The sequence below is a fragment of the Muscardinus avellanarius genome (genome assembly GCF_963383645.1).
Source record: "Muscardinus avellanarius genome assembly, chromosome: 17".
Lineage (NCBI taxonomy): Eukaryota > Metazoa > Chordata > Mammalia > Rodentia > Gliridae > Muscardinus > Muscardinus avellanarius.
Genome location: NC_137803.1, coordinates 63592706 through 63611614, shown reverse-complemented (window position 1 = coordinate 63611614; position 18909 = coordinate 63592706). Strand labels below are relative to the sequence as shown.

At 52.0% G+C, this 18909-nt stretch overlaps 1 protein-coding gene across 1 annotated transcript in view; it reads left to right on the top strand.

The window, feature by feature from the left end:
* The window catches only part of MTCL1 (microtubule crosslinking factor 1), a gene marked incomplete at its 3' end in the record, with an annotated part of 119141 nt that overhangs the window by 86914 nt on the left and 13318 nt on the right, over positions 1-18909 (top strand). Inside the window, exons 8-19 of the mRNA XM_080714734.1 lie at positions 459-689; positions 1407-1604; positions 2059-2241; positions 2850-2976; positions 3495-3554; positions 3677-3755; positions 3948-4092; positions 4168-4295; positions 9147-9233; positions 9444-9576; positions 9833-9997; positions 16277-16519. Coding sequence (XP_080570860.1) covers positions 459-689; positions 1407-1604; positions 2059-2241; positions 2850-2976; positions 3495-3554; positions 3677-3755; positions 3948-4092; positions 4168-4295; positions 9147-9233; positions 9444-9576; positions 9833-9997; positions 16277-16519 — 1779 coding nt within the window. The remainder of the gene's footprint in view (positions 1-458; positions 690-1406; positions 1605-2058; positions 2242-2849; positions 2977-3494; positions 3555-3676; positions 3756-3947; positions 4093-4167; positions 4296-9146; positions 9234-9443; positions 9577-9832; positions 9998-16276; positions 16520-18909) is intronic.

Below are 18909 nucleotides of genomic sequence, written 5' to 3'. Positions count from 1 at the left end.
AAACACCTCGGGAGACAGTGAAGATTTGTTCAGCCTTTTCTTTGGAATAGCACTTTTGTGGTTTTTTGGGGGTTTGGGGGATGGGCCAGGGGCATTCTACCTCCGAGCTACACCCCCTGCCCTAGTTTTTATTCTTTATTTTGAGATAGGGTCTCACTGAGTTGCAAAGGGCCACACTGAGAGCTGAGGCCTTCCGTGAATCACTATCCTGTCTCGGCCTCCCGTATGCTGGGATTATAAGCATGCGCCACCCTGCCCGGCTAGCACTGGCTTCTGAATCACAGAACTCATGAGGTTTTATGCATTTTGTCAGTAGTCACCCTGGCCTCGCGAGGGCCACAGGTGCCACACCCCCTTATGAGATGGTGTAGGCTGACGGCACCGCGCAGAGACCCGCTCTGGGTCGGCAGGGCGGCCCGCAGAGCGTGTAGCCGCTTTCCCTCTTGATTCCCTTCAAGATGGAGGAGGAGCACCTGTACACCTTGCGCTGGAAGGAGCTGGAGATGCACAGCCTGGCTCTGCAGAACACCCTCCACGCGCGGGCCTGGGGCGACGAGAAGAGCCTGCTGCAGCAGGAGCTCCGCTCCCTCAAGCAGAACATTTTCCTCTTCTACGTCAAGCTCAGGTGGCTGCTGAAACACTGGCGCCAGGGGAAGCAGATGGAGGAGGGAGCGGAGGAGCTCGCTGAGGTACGGCGCCCTGCAGGTCCTTAGATCCGCATCTCGTTTTTGCCCGGCACCGCTGCACCACCAAGCCTACGTGGAAAGCCACGTTCTGGTTTTTTGTTTTTGTTTTTTTGTGGTACTAGGGATGGAACCCAGGGGCACTCTACCTCTGAGCTGCACCCTCAGCCCTATTTTTTATTCTTTATTTTGAAGCAGGGGCTCACTGAGTTTCACAGGGTCTCACTAAGTAGCTGAGGCTGTCCTCAAACCATGATCCTCCCATCTCAGCCTCCCAAATGCTGGGATTGTAAGCCTGTGCCACCATGCCTGGCTTGACTTCTGATTTTTAAAAAAACTTTGTGTGTGTGTGTGTGTGTGTGTGTGTGTGTGTGGTATTGGGGATTTAACCCCAGGGGCATTCTATCTGTAAGTTATACCACCAGCCCTTTTTTATTTTTCTTTAGTTTGAAACAAGATCATACTAAGTTGCTGAGGGCCTTTCTGGGTTGCCAAGGCTGGTCTTGAACCTGCATCCTCTGGTCTTAGCCTCCCAAGTACTGGGATTACAGGCTGCCTATAATCCTAGTTACTAAAGAGGCTGAAGCTGGAGTATCACTTGAGCCCGAGAGTTCAAGACCAGCCTAGGCTACATAGTGAGACCCTGTATCCAAAACCCCAAATCAGAGTGTACAGCAAAAGAACACAGGCAAAGCTGCCATCACGGTGTGCCCCTGGTTTCAGAGTGAGCATCCAGAGACCCTCCCGGGGATCGGCGAGCTTGTAGTACAAGGCAGTTACCAGGCGGATGGACCAGACCAATGCGGTGGCGACCGGGGCCACGGCCTTCCCGCGGGGGACCACTCCCCACACAGCCCGGCGCACATCAGTGACCACGGATCGAGGCTGCAGTGTGTGGACGGGGGGCCACCGCCCAGGCAGGTGAGTGTCTGCGCCTCAGCCCAGGCTCTCCAGCCCTGGGGGAAGAGGCTCCCAGGCCGCGTGTGTGTCCTCATATCCCACGTGCTGGTGTTCCTGGTGGCTGTGGCTACCTGTTGCTCTTGGTGATGCTGGAGTTTTGCTAGAAATGACATCATTGTGCCTTCCATTAGCTCACTCAGGGCAGTGGTAAGATCATTTCAGTAGAATACGTCCCTTCCAGAGCCAGCAAACATCTCAGGAGGAAAAAGACAGTTTATAATGGACTTTTATGAAATGTTCTTGGTGCATTGCTCCTATGCAGTATCGTCATGTTCATATATGAACATACCACTACCAGCCTCACTTGCTTGGCAAGGGGAGACGGTGGCAGTGAGGTGGATCCAGAGGGAGGCACCAAGTGTGTGTGCGTGTAGATCCCGCCTGTGGGCTCCCGGTGGTTGACCATTCTTCCCAGAAAGAACCCAAAATTCAGTGCTCCTATCGTAGCCAGAAAAGAGCTCTTGATGTGCAGCTCAGCGGCGTCTCCAGCGGCAGGGGTCTGGGAGACAAGAACACGTGCCTTTTCACTTCAACCCCAACCTCTAGAAAGTATTTCAGGTTCTCTGTGGCCATTGCAAATATAATGCCCCCGATGAAAGTATTGTGTGACACCTTAAGAAATCAGAGCATGTGGTTGCCCTCTCAGAGACCCCTCCCCATGAGCGAGTGAGTGGGGGCTGTTTTAGTCTTTCAGCTTTCTTTGGCTTAAAATCTTTATATTCCTATACCTACCAAAAAAATAAAAAATGCAGCAGGTATTAAGAGAGGTGGGACTTCAGTGTTATTCAATAATTATTAGAGGAGCTGCAGACATGGACCCCATGCAGTAAACCAAAATACTGCTGGTAACATCCTGGCAACTATTGTAGATCCGGAGAATGAGGTCCTGGCAGGAACCAGGCCCCGTGTGTGCGCTCGCTCCAGACTTCTGTGTTTCTCGTGGCCCTGCTTTGCTTTTCGAGGGTGGGTCAGCCACCCTGGAGCCTGGTCCTGGGATGCCCGTGTCCTGAGGGAGGGCACCGCTGGCCACTGGGAGTGCCTGGTGGCAGCCACAATCGTCCCCTCCCACCTGCCCCTCCTCCCAGAGCCGCTGGCTGCGGGGAGGAGGCTGTCATAAGGCTCTGGCCCAGACCCAGGCGAAGGGAAGCGGTGGTGCTCAGGGTGCAGGACATGCGGCTGCCACGGCCTTCCCCCGTCTGTGGACAGACCCTCACACCCGCACGGCTGTTCTTCAGGCACTCCATCCGCTCTGCACCCTCCCTGAATGATGACCTGGAGATGAGGCTTCAAGGAGCCCAGTCCCGGGGAGTACGCCCTGCAGCCCATGTCCCTGGTGAGATCTGAGATCGGGATAAGTTTCCCAGCAATGATCTGGTTAGAAGCTGAAATCTTACTTTGCAAACAATACGGTAAAATCTAGTCATTTAGTTAATTTTTTTAAAGATGTCAGTCAGTCCTCAGGTGTCCGCGATGGTCTCAGAGGTATTTCTTGAGTGCCATGTAAACACAGACCTTACCAGTCCAAGAGCACAGGGCGGTGTCTCCCACACAGGCACCCAAATGCTTTGGGAAAGGGGAAAAATGTACCACATCTGGTTTTCTAAACAACAGTCATGGAAAATGTTACCCTTGGGGTGGAAAATAATGTAAACTCACTCAGCCGGGACCTCCCTCTCTCAGTGTCAGCTCCATTTGCCTCTTTCCAATAGTAATTTTTGGTGATTACCCTTAAAAGCAGGGCCAGACAGATGTGTTTCCGTTAGAGACAGTGTACAGTAGGCGCGCCCAGGTGGGCTGGGCACCATCCAGGCAGAACCAGAGCTGTCTGCCCCTGGGGCTGTCTGCCCACAGCAGGCAGAGCTCTGGGCACAGTGGAGCACGTCCGAGGGCAGAAGGTTGACGAGCTCTACTGTACGCAGCAGCTGCTTCCCCAGTGACATTCTCCATCCGAAGCCTCGCCTCTGTTAGTGGCGTGGGTCTTAGCCAGGCAGCCTGCCTGCAGGAGCCAGCACGCGTGGCTGTCTGTGCTGCAGCGCAGAGCCGGGGCCTTTTCAGAAGCCGGCAGAACCTGGTGGAGCTGGGAACAGCGGCAGAATGCTTTCCGGAGCATAAGTGAGCAAGTAACAAAATTTCTCAGGCCTCAGTCTTTGATTTGTATCTTATTGCACATTCTCACAGTCAAACAGAAGTGATGGCAACATTTATCATATCTAGAGAGGTTGAAAGAAAAAGAAAAGCTTGACGTGTGAACACCGTGGGATCAGGTCCGCCAGACTCCTCAGGCTGGCAGAGCTCGCTGTGCAGAGGCCGCGCCTTCGGGTGTGTCGGCACAGCCCCGGTGCTGGTGCCTGGTGGTTCTGGAGCGCACCGAGCGCTCCCAGCTGCCGTTGGCCTGGGAGAGCAGAAGCCAGGCAGGCAGGAGCAACCGTACGGGAATCCTCCCGCCGCAGTGAGCCCTCCTGCCTGTGTGCGGCCATTTGAGGGCCGCGTTTCTCAGGCCATCCATGCGTGTCAGGCTCTTTAGGAACTCCTCAAAGGAGTGTTTAATCAGGTGATCCACGGGGCTGGAATTGGGACCCTGTGGTTCATCAGCGAATCTTCCCAGCTCCAGATCAAGGAACTAAAAGGGAAGTTCGTTTTTCACTCGGGGATGTGACATCATCTTTGTTAAACAAGGTGTGAACGTGAAGACCCTAACTTAAATTCTTAGCAAGAGGAAAAGGAATGACGTTTCCTCTGCCTCCACGGCTCTGAGCACCTCCTCCGGGCAGGCCCGCGTTCAGTCTAGGGACCTTTGCCTGGCCCCGGGCTCAGCTGCGGTGTCAGGGCGTCGAGGGGCCGGGAGGCGCCTCCCCCAGGACTGCTCTCTGGCCGTCCTGGCCTTCCTCTCATGCCAGGGCTACAGTTTGGCTCCCTGGCTGTTCAAGCTGCTCTTTCTCTTTTGCCCAAGGTGAAGCAGCTTCCAGAAAACTCTCCCCTGCCCAGTGAGGCCTGCATTTCGGAACTGTGATCCTCCTGACTTTTCTTCTAATAAGAGAAACCTGAGTCTTTCAGAGAGCTCTTCCATTTCTGTTCTGTGTTCTTTGTGGTGTGATCGTCACCCTCGGTAGCCAAGAGCCTCAGCTGGAGCCATACTGCTCTCCCATAACGGGCCAGACAGAGTTCATGACTGTAAGACATTCGCTCTTTACTGTGTGCCTGCTGCTGTTCCTATTACCCTGAAAGCAGCACGAGCACAGGTAAAGATTCGCCTGTATCCGAGGGAACCTAACTGAAAGGACTCCTTCCCATCCTCCCTCCCAGGGCTGACCGCAGCTGGCCACTTGGGCCATATCCCCCACAACAGGGTCAAGGCTCTAAGGTTGCCAAGAAAGGATTTCTGCCCCAAGAGCCTGCCGATTCTTGTCAGACCGGCCCCGCTTTCTTAGACCTGAGCTGTGACTCGTGTTTCTTACTTACTGAGTGTGAGCCACAGTAACTCCTCTCACACTGGGATCTGTTCTTGGGAAGCTCCCCGTGAAGTTGTGAAGGCCACAGGCGCACAGCCCTCCTGGACGGTACCTGGGCACAGTCCTGGCCAGAGGGCAGGGAACCTGGACATAATGAGGCCATGTTCCCTGAAATTTCCTTCACAGACTACGTTTTCAGGGCCAGTGTTCAGTAGCCTTTTCTTTTCTATCTGTACCAGAAAAGGTGGTTTTAGAAAACAATCTTTAGTCTGAATGTAACAATTCAGACAAGGCCGACAAATGGCTTATTTATGAAGGTGCTGCTGGGTGCGCGGATGTATCATTTCTGGCTAATCTCACAGTAGAGTCTTGGGATTCTCCGATTGAGAAGCCTTTGTTGATTGTGCACGAAGTCTTCCTCTGTGTATAAATAGGAGGCACACATGTATGGGTTGGGGGTCGGGCAGCCACCCAGTACTGCCGAACCCCTGCCTCTGTGGAGCAGCCTCAGTGAGCGGGGCAGAGGCCGTCACTGTTCTGTGACTGCCGCAGCAGGTCAATCCACAGCAGCAGGTCAGCGTACCCATTCTAGCTTTACATCCCACCTGGCATGCGTCACTTAGAAATCTGTGAGTTTGAGAAACACCTGGAATGGAGGTGCGGCTAGCTTGGTATATTGCCTTACCCATAGTCCTCCTTTCACTTTGCAGAAACCATCTTTATTGCCAGTGGATTTGGGTAGCATCCTGAGCACAGCCAAGCTCCTGATCTTAATTTTGGGATTATTTTGAAGCCTCACCCAGGAGAGACAAGTGCCAGAGGACTGAAATCCATGAGAGGAAAATGAAAGGGAGGAAGCATTTTAGTTTGCTTTCTTTTCTCAAATGAGCTGATCTTTGAAGAGACTGAGATGTTGGGTTTTTGAGTCAAACCTGACCTGTCCTTTATAAATGTACGTGCCAAAAGATCGCATAGCTGGGCCCCCAGCACAGAAGACTCAGAAAGCTCTGTGTCCAAGCTCACACGCAGTGGGAAGAAGTCAAAGTGGGCCTGAGTTTTAATTTGACTGCGGTCACCGTTCACCCAGAGCCTGGCCCAGCAAGGAGCACCACCGGAGAAAGTTAGAGGAGTAGCATGGAGATACTCTTTCAGGATGGCGCACTGTGATTACGTTCCTTGATATAGCAGGCCAAACTGTTTTCACAAAGATTAGACGGCTGCTCGCAGGCAGAGTTAAAGGTAGAAGTTAGCCAGGTGTGAGGTGTAGAGTCAGAGCTCACACGTCCCTGGCTTGGTGCTCGTGCCTCGTGGGAGGCAAACGCAGATTGTGGCCCCAGCTCCTGCTAAGTCGAGAGCGGGCCCTTGGCTGTCCCTGAGCCGGAGTTCCTCTCTGTCAGATGGGGAGCATGATGGCATGCGCCCAGTCTTGGCGCAGAAAGTCAAGGTCAGAGAGGTGCTCACAGGCGCATCACTCAGCACAGCTCCGATCCTTGGAAAACAGTTCCCGTTAGTGATCATCACCACTGCTTGTCAATGTGTGTAAAACTCCTTTAGCAGAATCGTGCCCACCCGCGGCTCATTCTTAGTCTCCAAAGACCTTGGCATGGGCGTCGGTCTGGCTGTTGTGCCTGCACGGTAGAACTCGCTTTCTGCCACGCGTACTCTGGGTCACGGCAGGAGGCACCAGAGTGTGGATGCTCCGGGCTCTCCCGCCCTGCTCTCCCTGGCCGCCCCCAATCCTAAGCGATTTTGGAGCTCATCCCATGATGATTAATATTGGCCTGGGATTGTAGGATATTACGTTGATAACTCTGACCCAGATTGCATAAAATCATTAAAGCTTAATTTTATTGACTTTTATAACCATAAATGCCCAAAAGTACTCACTTCCTTCTAGAGAAACCAAATTTTCATTTTGCATCAGGACTGTGGCGTTCCAGTCCTAATATTATCAGCAGTCATGTGGTATGGGTGCTTAGAACAGCACAGGTTTAGGCCACAGGAGGCTTGAGTGTCACAGAAAGCTGTTGTTTAGCTGGGCGTGGTGGTACGCACTTGTAATCCCAGTACTCGGGAAGCTGAGACAGGAGGAGCTCAGGTTCAGAGCCGGCCTTGGCAATGAAGCAAGGCTCTCAGAGACCCTGTTTCAAATAAAAAAATAAAATCGGGCTAGGGGTGTAGCTTGGAGATCAAATGCCTCTGGGTTCAGTCCCTAGTACCAAAGGGGGGAAAAAAGCTATGATCACATTTAAGAGTGTATACATGGTTTTCTGTTTTCTTATCAGTAGATGATGGCTTCAAAGGCTGGATCACAATTTTTTATTTTTTATTTTGTGTGATACTGGGGATCGAACCCAGGCCCTTCTACCTCCAGGCTACACCCCTAGACCTATTTTGTATTTTATTTGGAAACAGGGTCTCACTAAGTTGCTGAGAGCCTCACTAATTAGCTGAGGCTGGCTTCGAACCTGCGGTCCTCCCTATCTCAGCCTCCCAAGTGCTGGGGTTACAAGCGTGCGCCACCAGGCCAGGCCCTGCTCACAATTATTATTATTATTATTATTTTTTTTTTTTTTGGTGGTTCTGGGGTTTCTAGAAACCCTTCTACCTCTGGGCTGCACTCCCAGACCAATTATATATATATATATATATATATATATATGTATGTATGTATGTATTTGTGTGTGTGTATGTATATATATATATATATATATATTTTTTTTTTTTTTTAACTTGGAAACAGGGTCTCTTAAGCCAGCCACGCACGCTGGCTTAGGAGACCCTGTTTCCAAAATAAAAAAAAAAATGTAAAAATAGGTCTGGGAGTGTAGCCCAGAGGTAGAAGGGCTTCCAGGAACCCCAGTACCACCAAAAAAAAAAAAAAAAAAAAAATTAAAAAAAAAATGGGCAGAGGAATGCCTCCTGGTTTTAATCCCTAGTCCCCCTCCCCCAGTCTTTTGACTTAAAAAGTAGTTATTTTAATTTAAAAATCCAAAGGTGAAAATACTAAACCTACCGTAAAATACATAATTTTTCAGCAAATTCTACATAAAGACATGTATTTCTGCAAAGATTGCTGTGACACCTCACCCTACTGCACTTACAGAACTTCTCTGTTGCTTTTTTAACGTCTTATAATTTTAGATGCTCTTGGTATAGTTTTGAAAACCTGTTCTGCATTTATTATAGCTTCATGTAGTTCAAGAGCATCTATCCCCTTGAGTATAATTGTCACTTGTTTAACACAGATGTTAGAAAGAATGCGCAGGACTTTAGGAGTTTGCTGTCTGCTGAACTCTTCAGATGGTACAGATTTGTACTCTTAGTGTCTTTTGCCCCAGGTTAAAAGAATAAATGGTGTTCAAGGTAAGGAAAACCAAAGAGCAGTACATGCCAACAGATAGGCCTTCCTGCTCCAGCCGAGGCTGATACAATACTGTAACTTCTTAAATTATGGGGGCAAGCATGGAGTTATTTAGATCTCTTTTCTGAATTCAACTGTGTTTAAACATATGCTCGAGTGTCTTAAGCTCTTCCCACATATGGCTGGCCTTCTGTGTGTGTTGAGTGGACTCGCTAGGTGGTGGTAGCAGCGTGGCTGAAGAATGGCGGCTTGCAAGTGCAGGACCTCAGCTGGGCCCCACTTGCCAACTGGGTGGCAGGAGAGGCTGACCGAGTCCGGGACTTCTGTCCGAGAGTGTGGACTCTGTCTTCCTGTAGCAGAGCTTGTCCACATGGCGCAGGACTTAGGAGATTCTAGTCCTGCTTCAAAAAATGAGCCAGTAGGAACATCCCCTGAGCCCAGGACACACTTTGGTGGTTTCTGATTGAGAAAGAATGGTTTCTGGGGGGCTGTATTATCAAGGAGCCATAATTGATTCGCTGTGTCTGATCTGTTGGGACAAACCTTTCCCATGCCCTGGCTGACACACACCAGCATAGAAATGGTAGTTTTCGAATTTGCCATCGAGGACTGGGCAGGTCCTAGAAAAACATCACATCTTTTATATATGGTAGAAACGGATCAGTAATAAAAGCCCATTCTCCATTGCAGCCGCGTCCTACAGAACCTGGAGAGGCGGGCTCACCCTGCCTCCCCAGATGGGGTGGTGCTGGCAGCGGGGCAGGAGCAGTCGGCGGAGTGCCGTCCTTGGGTTTAGAGAGCGCTAGGGCAGGCGGCCGCCGTATTCAGCCTCACGGGCAGGTTGAGTGTCTTTCTGCTTCTGTATGAACCCCCACCACCCGCCTCTTGTTGTCGACAGCCTCTTAGTGACCACTGTCCGCACAGCCACCTGTGTTTGGGGGCCACTGGGCCATCATGATTCCCCTCCTAGTTCAGCGGTTGCCCTAGAGTGACAGTGGACCTTGTCATCCCTGCACCACCAGAGTGGCTGGCCCCAGAGCATCTCGGCCGCCCTGGCTCCCAGGCCTCTTGCTTCCGCACCCTGCTCATGGGGGCCAGAACGCCTCTGCTGCGGGCACCTGTAGCGCAGGCCCAGGTTCCAGCCACTGAGCACGGCTGCCCAGTGCTGGGGAGGACTCCCCAGCCTTCCTCCTGATCATGGGCCTTGGGCTCCCTCCTGGGGACCGGTGGCCAGCGGTGGGACCCTGTTATTGTCCCCTCCCAAGTGCAGACTACCCACCCTGCACTCTACCCGCGCCCCCTGGCTGCTGGGGCCTCTCCCAAGAACCTAAGTGATGCCCTAGGGTGGGGTGGCTGGCTGACTCCTCTTCCCACAGGTGGAAAACCAGCAGCTGTTCGGCGCCCTCAGGGCCCTACTGGAGGACTTCCGCTCCGAGCTTCGCGAGGACAAGCACGCGCGGCTGCGGCTGCAGCAGCAGTACGCCAGCGACAAGGCCGCCTGGGACGTGGAGTGGGCCGTGCTCACCAGCCGCCTGGAGCAGGTACCTGCCCCGGCATCTCCATCAGGACGGGGTGGGGGGCACACCTGGGTCCAGGAGAGAGGAGAGGAGCTGCTGCTTGCAACTCTCCTTAAGCAACCCATCTGTCCCCTGAGGGTCCCTTTCAAGTACAAGACACCCTTCCCCTGAGTAGCATCTGTCCATGCATGACCTGCCGTCTGCACTCCGTGAGGCTCGGAGCCACGTCACGGGGCGGCCACAGTGAGGGAGGCGTCTTGCTGAGCGGACCTGACTAGACGGAGGTGGCAGGAGCTGGCCGTGGTTAGTCATCTCTGAACAAGGTGACCGTGGCTGTGCTTTAGAGTTCCCAGGATACTGACCAGAGCTTGTAGCCCTTCCACTGAGAGCCCCGGAGCCTCGTGGACTCCAGGCTCCTCCGTAGGCTGAAGGAAACAGGCCCAGAAGAAGCACTGTGGCGCAGGTCTCAGCCACGTGGTGCTGGAAGCCGTGCGTCCTCTGGATTTCACACCAGGGAGTTAAGAGCGGACAAGAAGCACCCTGTACACCCTTAAGTCACGGACTCTACACCTCGTGGTCCACCCCCTGCCCTGGTGGCGAGGAGGCAGGAAAGCACGGTCTGTGCATCTTTGATCTATTTTCTGCGCTGTTTGGAGGCAAAACATGAAGTAATTGAAGCTATATCTGAACTGGCTCAATCATGAAATTGAGACATCTTTCACAGATGAAAAGAGCCAGTCAGGTCCAAAGAATACAGTTTTCCTGGAACCCGCAGGCTCCTCTGCACGGCTGCCTGCCCGGCAGCAGGGCTGGCTGGGGCCCTGGGTGGGGGCAGCAGGGCTGGGCTGGGGCCCTGGCCCTGTACCGAGCCCAGGCCACCCCTTCCGGGCAGACCTGTGACCTGCTGCCTGGGGACTTTCACTGGATGGTCTTCTCAGTACACAGCTGCAGAGTCCGCCCTGGAGGCAAGGGGGAGAGGCTTGCTATGCACTTCCAAGCATGGGAGTGTAGCTAAAGAAGGGAGACTTCGTTTTTTGATGTGAGCCGTTTCAAAACATCTCCTCTTTGTTGTGGAGGAACCTGCTATTCCACCCACATGTTTGTTACAAATAAAGCCTCAGGGAGAGTCACTACACACCACAGAGCAAGGGAGGACTTCAGACCTAGAAGCCAGGTGGTACCAGGTAGATTTTGTCTTCTGCCCAAATTGTTTGGGAAGTTCCTTCAACATGCTCAGCCAAGAAGCAGTGAATGTGGGCTAATGCTAGTCCATCTGAATCTTGACCCTCTTCTACATAAATGCAGAAGTTTAATTCTACTAAAATTTAAATATCTTCTCCCAGCGGAGCCCATACTGCGTTATTCTCACACTCTGATTCTTTCCACTAACTCGAGTCAGCTCCTATTCTAAGTTCTGAGGGTCCAGCAGAATTGAGACGTTCCTCACAGGGGCTGTGACTGTCCTGAGAGGCCCAAGGATGGCTAGGGGCAGTCCGTCAGGCAGCTGCGTGGTGCAGAGTGCAGCAGCTCCCATGGCAGCTGGAAGGCGGGGAGCACCGCAGGCCACACCCCCAGGGCCCTGCTCCTCAGCCACGCTCCACCTGCCCTCGGTACCCCAGGACGTCCATCCAGATGGGCCGAATGATCAGAGCCCGACTCAGTCTTTCCATCTCTGAATACTGTTGCACTGGGCACCTGCTCTCGACGCATGAGCTTTTGTGGGGCTCCCAGCCCACTGTAATAGGGCATCAGTAGGATTGCAGCAGAAGCACTTGCCCACATACGCGTGGGGCTGTGGGAGCAGGGCAAGCAGTCCAACCTCAGCCGAGCCACGCTGGCGAGAACTGGCTGCGAGTGAATCCAAAAGAAGGCCATGTGCAGAAGAGAACGAGGGTGTTGAAAGCAGAAGGAACCCGTGAAGAGAGGAGTGTGGCCCATTTGAGGAGCTCAGGAGTGAGGGCAAGAAGAGGGCTGAAAGGATTAACAAAGCAGCCAGGTATGGTGGCACGCACCTGTCACAATCCAGCATTGGGAGGCTGGCACGAGAATCACAGGTTCGAGGCCTGCCTTAGCAACTTAGTAAGGCCCTCAGCAACTTCGGGAGATTCTGTTTTAAAATAAAAATTAAAGCTGAGATACAGCTCGGAAGTAGAAGAATACTCCCCAGGTTTAATCCCCAGTACCATAAAAAATAAAATAATTAACACTTCAATCCCAATTTTATCATAGAAGTTTAAATTTCCTTTTTGAAAAAGTTTATTCTGGCTTTAAGGTAAGGAATAGATATTAGAAACCATTTGAAAGGGTTAAGTAGGGGTCTGTAGATTGATCTCAGGAAAGAGATGGGGTGTGTGTGTGTGTGTGTGTGTGTGTGTGTGTGTGTGTGTGTGTTCGCACCTAGGGCCTCATACTTGATAAGCCCACTCTGTACCCCTGCCTCTGACTCTTGGTACATCTTTATGGTCACTAAACCTTTGCTAACATTCAGCATGCACTCCACTTGTAAATGTAGGCAAGAAGCCAGAGATCACATTTCTTTTTTTTTTTTTTTTTGTGGTACTGGGGGTGGAACCCAGAGGCTTTCTACCTCCGGGCTATACTCCCAGACCTATTTTATACTTATTTGGAAACAGAGTGTCACTAAGTTGCTGAGAGCTTCACTATGTAGCTGAGGCTGGCTTTGAACCTGTGTGATCCTCCTGTCTCAGCCTCCCAAGCAGGGGGATTACAAGCGTGCGCCACCACACCTGGTGAGACCACATTTTCAGTTGTTGTGGCTATCCCAGAATTAACATTGAGAAGGAAACCTTTGGCTTCCTCAGACTGCCAAGGGCTCCACAAGCCAAAAGTCTACAACAGTAGGACAGGTTAGAAATGGTGTTTTACCAAAGTAAAACAGTGTCCATAGAAACGAAAATCTAGGGACAGGGAAACACAAAAAGTAGAAAGCAGCCAGACCCTCTGCCCCGCTAAGCAGGTCCGCGGGGTGGCCCGCCATGGGCGCCCGGAGCCAAAGGATTGCGCCATTCTCCAAGATGGAAACCAGAGGGTCAGTGGGCGGCAGAGGGAAGCGGCGGATTGGAGGTGTCTGTCCTGATGGGTACTGGGGCAGAGAGGGCTCAGCTGAAGACATAGTACCGCCAGCATCAGTAAACCAAGGGACACATGCTGAGACGTGTCGTTAGGAGAGGTACACGCATCATCGAGTAGAGTCACACGAACTAAGATTACGTCTTTACTGGCAGTGTAATTATAGGAGAGCATCGTAGTAAACGTGGCCCATTGCTCATCGAAGCGTCTCTATGCAGCGCATGGCCGTACCTGAGGACAGGTAGGCAGTGGAGTCTCTGTGACTCTGCATAGACGAAGGGAGGTTTGAAGAAGAAACTTGAGATACTCATTTTCAAGAAATTGAAAAGGAGCAGCCAGAGGAGTGAATGGAAATCCAGAAAACGTACCCAAAGCTAGAGGGAGGGAGACCTCAGTCCACGTGGAAGTCAGCATATCAGCTGCTTCAGAGCAGTCGAGGTGGAGAAGGCCACAGAGTGTTGTTGGATTCCAGTTAGGAAATCGCCTGGCAGAGCTGAGAGCAGTTTCCATTGGAATGTAGGGCTGGTGCAAGTCATGGTACTTGGAAAGTCAATAAGTGAGTTTCGTTGTGAAGGGAAAGGCAGAGGACGGTCACCGTGTGAGGAGAGATGGGCTTGGGAACGGGGAGGCACTGTCTTTTTTTAGAAGTCAAGGAGACCTGGCTGTGTGAGGTCATCAAAGACAGGATTCCTAACCAAGCTGCAGTGCCGGGCTGAGCAGAGGCTTGGCAGTGGGGGTGCGGATGCAGAGGAGTTGGGTAGAACGGGGAACCCAGCCCCGCTGTCTCTGAGGCAGGCTAGTGGAGGTCATGTGATATGAGGATGGGCTAGGCCGCTTCAGGCGGCAGCAGAGGACGCTCTAGCGGGCTGGGAGCACCTTCGGGTGGGTGGGGGTCTGTCTTCCAGGGGCTCGGCACCAGGACTTCCATCCCAGCTCATGTTGCGAGCTGGAATTCTGTGGAAGGCCACGCTCCCCCATAGTCTCTGGCTGATAGTGGATGTTTCTCCTCCATTCTGTTTCTGTTTCTCTTTATATTTGCAGACTGTTTCATTTTCCCCAGTTCCCGTTTTATACCCAGCTGATGGAGCAGCATCCCAAAGGCTTTGCCCTCTCAGGCCCGAGTCAGCTTCCTCGTGGATACCTGGCCCTCCAGCCCGAGCGGAGGGCCTGCCTCTGTCCCTCTCCTGGAAGGCCCAAGCCCGCTCATGTCCAGAGGGGAGGCACAGGAAGCCTTTGGCTTCCCTGGAAGCTAGACTCAGTATTCCTTCCGTGCCCCTGTCCTTTGTGGGTGAGAGTTTTAACTGAGCAAATTTTTAACAACCTAATCTGAACAGATGGGCCTTCTCAGTAATACCGGCTGACTTAAGTCTTGGAGCAACTGGTTTCAAAACTGTTGAAAGTATTCATTTAGACATAGATAATAAGCTATAAATGGTTTTAGTGAGTATGCAAATAATATTTTAAGAAAGCTAATTGAGCCCATGTATGAATAGTGAAATGGATTTGATGTAATTTACAGCGTTTACCATTGCCGCTAACTCATGGTAAAGAAAACTCACCTAGTTTCTAGTTCCAACTTTGCTTTAACTATGTTCTTAGAAAAGTCCTTTAACAATGCTTAGAAGCCAGGCGTAGTGGGCATGCTTGTCCTCCCAGCGCTTGGGAGGCTAAGTCAGGAGGATCGCATAGGTTCAAAGCCAGCCTCAGCTACTTAGTGAGGCTCTCAGCAACTTAGTGAGACCCTGTTTCCAAATAAAGTATAAAATAGGTCTGGGAGTATAGCCCGGAGGTAGAAAGCCTCTGGGTTTCTACCTCCAGTACCACCAAAAAAAATTAAAAATAAATTAAAAATAAGAAAAATGCGTTGTATATTTACATTGATTTACGCCATTTTTATTGCTTTTTTGTTTTTGTTAAAGTGTTTGTTGATATCTTTCCTTCTGTCTGAAGAACTTTAACATAATTTCTTGAAGTACAGGTCTTCTGGCAACACTTTTTTTTTTTCACTTTTGCTTGTTATTAACTATTTTTCCCTTCAGCTTTCAATGTTATTGCTAAGTATAGAATTCATTGCGGTTTGACAGATTTTCTTTCTCATCACTTGAAGAACATGACTATTCCCCTCCAACTTGCGTAGTTTCTAATGAGAAGTCTTTGGTAGCGCTTCCTTGAGAACAGGCCGAATGTAGGCTGCTCAGTGGTCCTGGGATCGGGAGCCCCAGAGGAAAAGAAACGTGAGCTACCGTGGTCCTTGTGTCCTGAGGCTGCTTCATGGATGTCCAGAGGAAAGGAGAGATGCTAGCACTGGAGTGTGGGAGGTCCATCCACACCTGGGCCTCGCGTTGTGGTCTATGTGTCTTATCTCTTCCGCCTTCAAGGTTTTTTTTCTTTGGCTTTCACCAGCTTGACTGTGTAAGATTTAAGATTTATTTTGTTTGTTTTTGTTTAAACTCCTGGATATTTATTGAAGACTGTTAGGTTTCATTGCTGCTCCATCCCTCAGTTGTCTTGAGGCCAAGGATGTGGGGGCAGACATGGTCCTGCCCCAGGGAGCTGCAGATTATAGATTAGAAATGGTGGTGACTTGCTGGGCGTGGTGGCGCACGCTCGTAATCCCCGCGCTTGGGAGGCGGAGACAGGAGGATCTCACAGGTTCGAAGCCAGCCGCGCCGGCTTAAGAGACCCTGTTTCCAAATAAAAATATAAAATAGGTCTGGGAGTGTAGCCCGGAGGTAGGAAGGTTTCCAGGAACCCCAGTACCACCAAAAAAAATGGTGGTGACTTAAACTGGACAGTGGAGCTCAGGCCAGCTGTGGGAGCTGTGTGGCTTGCTGCTAACATTCATGGTGACTCCCTCTGTTGTTCATACTTTAAAAATGATGCTTGGGGCAGGCATGGTGATGCAAACCTGTAGTCCCAGTACTTGGGAGGCTGAGACAGGAGGATCGCAGGTTTGAGACCAGCCTCAGCTACTTAGACCCAATTCCAAAATAAAGTAGGGATGGAGATGTAGCTCAGAAGTAGAATGCCTCTGGCTCAACCTCCAGTACAAAAAGAAAAGAAAAAAGAAAAAGTATATTTCTTCCATGGGATTGGCCCAGTTTTGTTTTAAACCCGTTTCCAGGGGTCATGTGGAAATAGGCCAAGCTTCTCTACACCCTCTAATGCCAGACTTGGCAGGAAGGAAGCTCCTAAGTCTTTTCTCCTTGGCAGCTGGAAGAGAAGAACCTGGGAGAACTGGAGTCCTCCGCTGAGAGCAAGGGGGCCTTGAAGGAGAGGGAGGTGCACCAGAAGCTCCTGGCTGACAGCCACGGCCTGGTCATGGACCTGCGCTGGCAGATCCTCCACAGCCAGAAGAACTGGGAGCGGGAGAAGGTGGAGCTCCTGGACCGCCTGGACCGGGGCCGGCAGGAGTGGGAGCAGCAGAAGAAGGAGCTCTTGTGGACGATCGAGCAGGTGAGTGCACGCCAGCCCGGGGACGGGCGGCTGGAGAGCGAGCGTGCGGCGCTCTAGGGGTTCCGGGACACTGAGGAGAAGGACGCCAGGCTCCCCAGGATGCTTCACGGTGAGCGGGGAGGGGAGTGCCAGGTGCTGGCATTTGAGGCCTGCCCTGAGCCTCACCTCCCATCGGGGCTGGAGCAACCCATGCCGGGTGGGGGGTAAGGGAATCTGAAGGTTAAACTTAGGAGGTTATTGCAGGTCATTTTCAGTGACTCACTAACATTTAAGTTTGCCTCAAGATGTGGTCACAGCGACTGCTGCAGTTTGAGCAGTTAGTAAGGAGATCGCCACTGAAGTTGGGAGTCTGGCGTTGCTGGGTTGTGCTGCTGTGCAGAAGGCTGAGCCCTGATCAGATGGGCCTGAGTCCGAGGAGCTAGCAGGTAGCTCATCCTCCTCAGCCAAACGGTGCTTCAGAGCCGCAGCGGGGCGTGGGGAGGCTGCCTCTGCTCTCACAGGCATCCCCATGTCGCATCAGACTCAGCGGCGCGAGTCGTTGCCGTGGTCCTGAGTAATGCACGCGTTCCGTTTTCACGCTACCCTGACGAAGGTTTGGAGTTCCTCCCTGGCTGGACTTTGACCTACACACAGCTTGTTTATCTTGGCCTGTCACACTTAAAAATCCACAGGCCTCAGGAGATGTATTCATCAGTAAGAAACTGGGATTGGGTTCAGCATGATGTTGCATAGGGAGGGAGGAAAATAGACTAGCTGGCTAAGGAGCCCAGGAGCTTTGGTTTGGCTTAGAAACCATCGAGAGGGAGACGGTGCGCTGCAGATGGGGCAGAGGCCCTGATGATCGCCCTGCTGCCGCCTTCTCCACCTGATGAGGCTCCAGATCCTCCAAGAGGGAGGCTGGCATTCCTGCCTGGCCTGGGAATGCAGCACTGGCAGTGAGCCCCGCGGACCTCGCACCATCACGGTCACCACTGGCATGCCCCGCTCTTGCTGACAGTGGCACAAGCCCAGGCAGCTCCTTACTAGGGACCTTCTCTTGGCGTCTGCGCCAGGATCGCCCACTTCGAATGGCTCCTGTACGCAGGGAAGCCACGTGTCCCTCGCAGGGCTCCCCGGGCCCTGTCCGTCAGCAGTAGTGGGCTTTGGGGCTGGTCATAGGCTTCATTCATTTGAGAGTCACCTTTACAGAGGTGAAGGGAGCCTTAGACTTATTTTACATTAAAGACTGAGCGGTTTCAAGCCAAGGAACGGTCGGTGAGACAGACGCGGTGAGCTGCCGTCGTCTGAGACTCCGTGTGACAGGACGGCCAGGGCTGGGCCCCTTGTTACAGTCGCTGTCACCACGGCAGCAGTTCTGCTTCCAAACCTCACTCCTCAAGGTCGACGTCTTGGGCTCACGAGCCCAGAGCACATGAGTCTTAGACATTCACCTCTTCCCAAGTCTATGTGGCAGACCTGCCTGCTCTGCACAGCGATTTCACTGCTGTTTCAAAAGAGGACTGGTTAACAGAGGCTTCCAACATGCCATTGTGGATTTCAAAAATGGGGGAAAAAAGCTCAATGTTTCTTAAAGATTTTACAGCTCTTTAAAGCAGTCTTGGGCGTCCTCTGCAAAGGAGGAAGTTGGCTCAGGTGTGTGCCGGTGTGTCTGCACTGAGGGCCGTGTGTAGATGTCCCTTACGGGGTTGCTCTGCATTTAACGCCTTGGCTACACGTTCCGTGGGCAAATGAGAAGCGTGTTCAGGTTCTCCAGCATGTGTGTGCTTGGGATTTGCCTCCTGGGTAAGCCATGTAACCTTGGCTGTGATAACCCAGTACAGACGGGGACAAGGACCACTCAGTCCATTTCCACTCCCGCAACACATGCTTCCTGCTTGTCTGGTGCCATTGAATCCCTGCCTCATCCCTACGGCACTTGAGTCGTTTACGTGATGTTGGCTGCGGGGATGTGGTTGAGGTCACAGAACGGTGGCATCTGTCTTCCGTCATCTGTTCTCAAGCTTCCCGGGGGGCTGACTTATGCGGAGGCGCACACCATTGCTCCCTGGCATTGTTAAGGTCCCAGCTAACACGCCTGTGATGTCACTTGGGATGTGTTGGCTGTACTTCCAGAGCTGAGGAGGAAAGCTTGCGAGTCACTCGCTCTGCTTCCAGTAATTTTCTTAAATCAGCTGCCCTTGCAGACGTGAAAGGCCCTTCTTTTAAAGCCTGTTGAGGAGGCCAAATGTTTCCTTCTGCTGGGTTTGGGTGAGGTGACACTCCCGCAGGCTTCATTGTGCCCATATTATTTGCAATGCAAGTCTTTGAGTGTTCTGTTTGTATTAACTCTTTCCTGCTGCAGAGAGTGAAAGTGTAGCAGGTGCTGCCCAGGTTGGAAGTCTGCCCTGGCC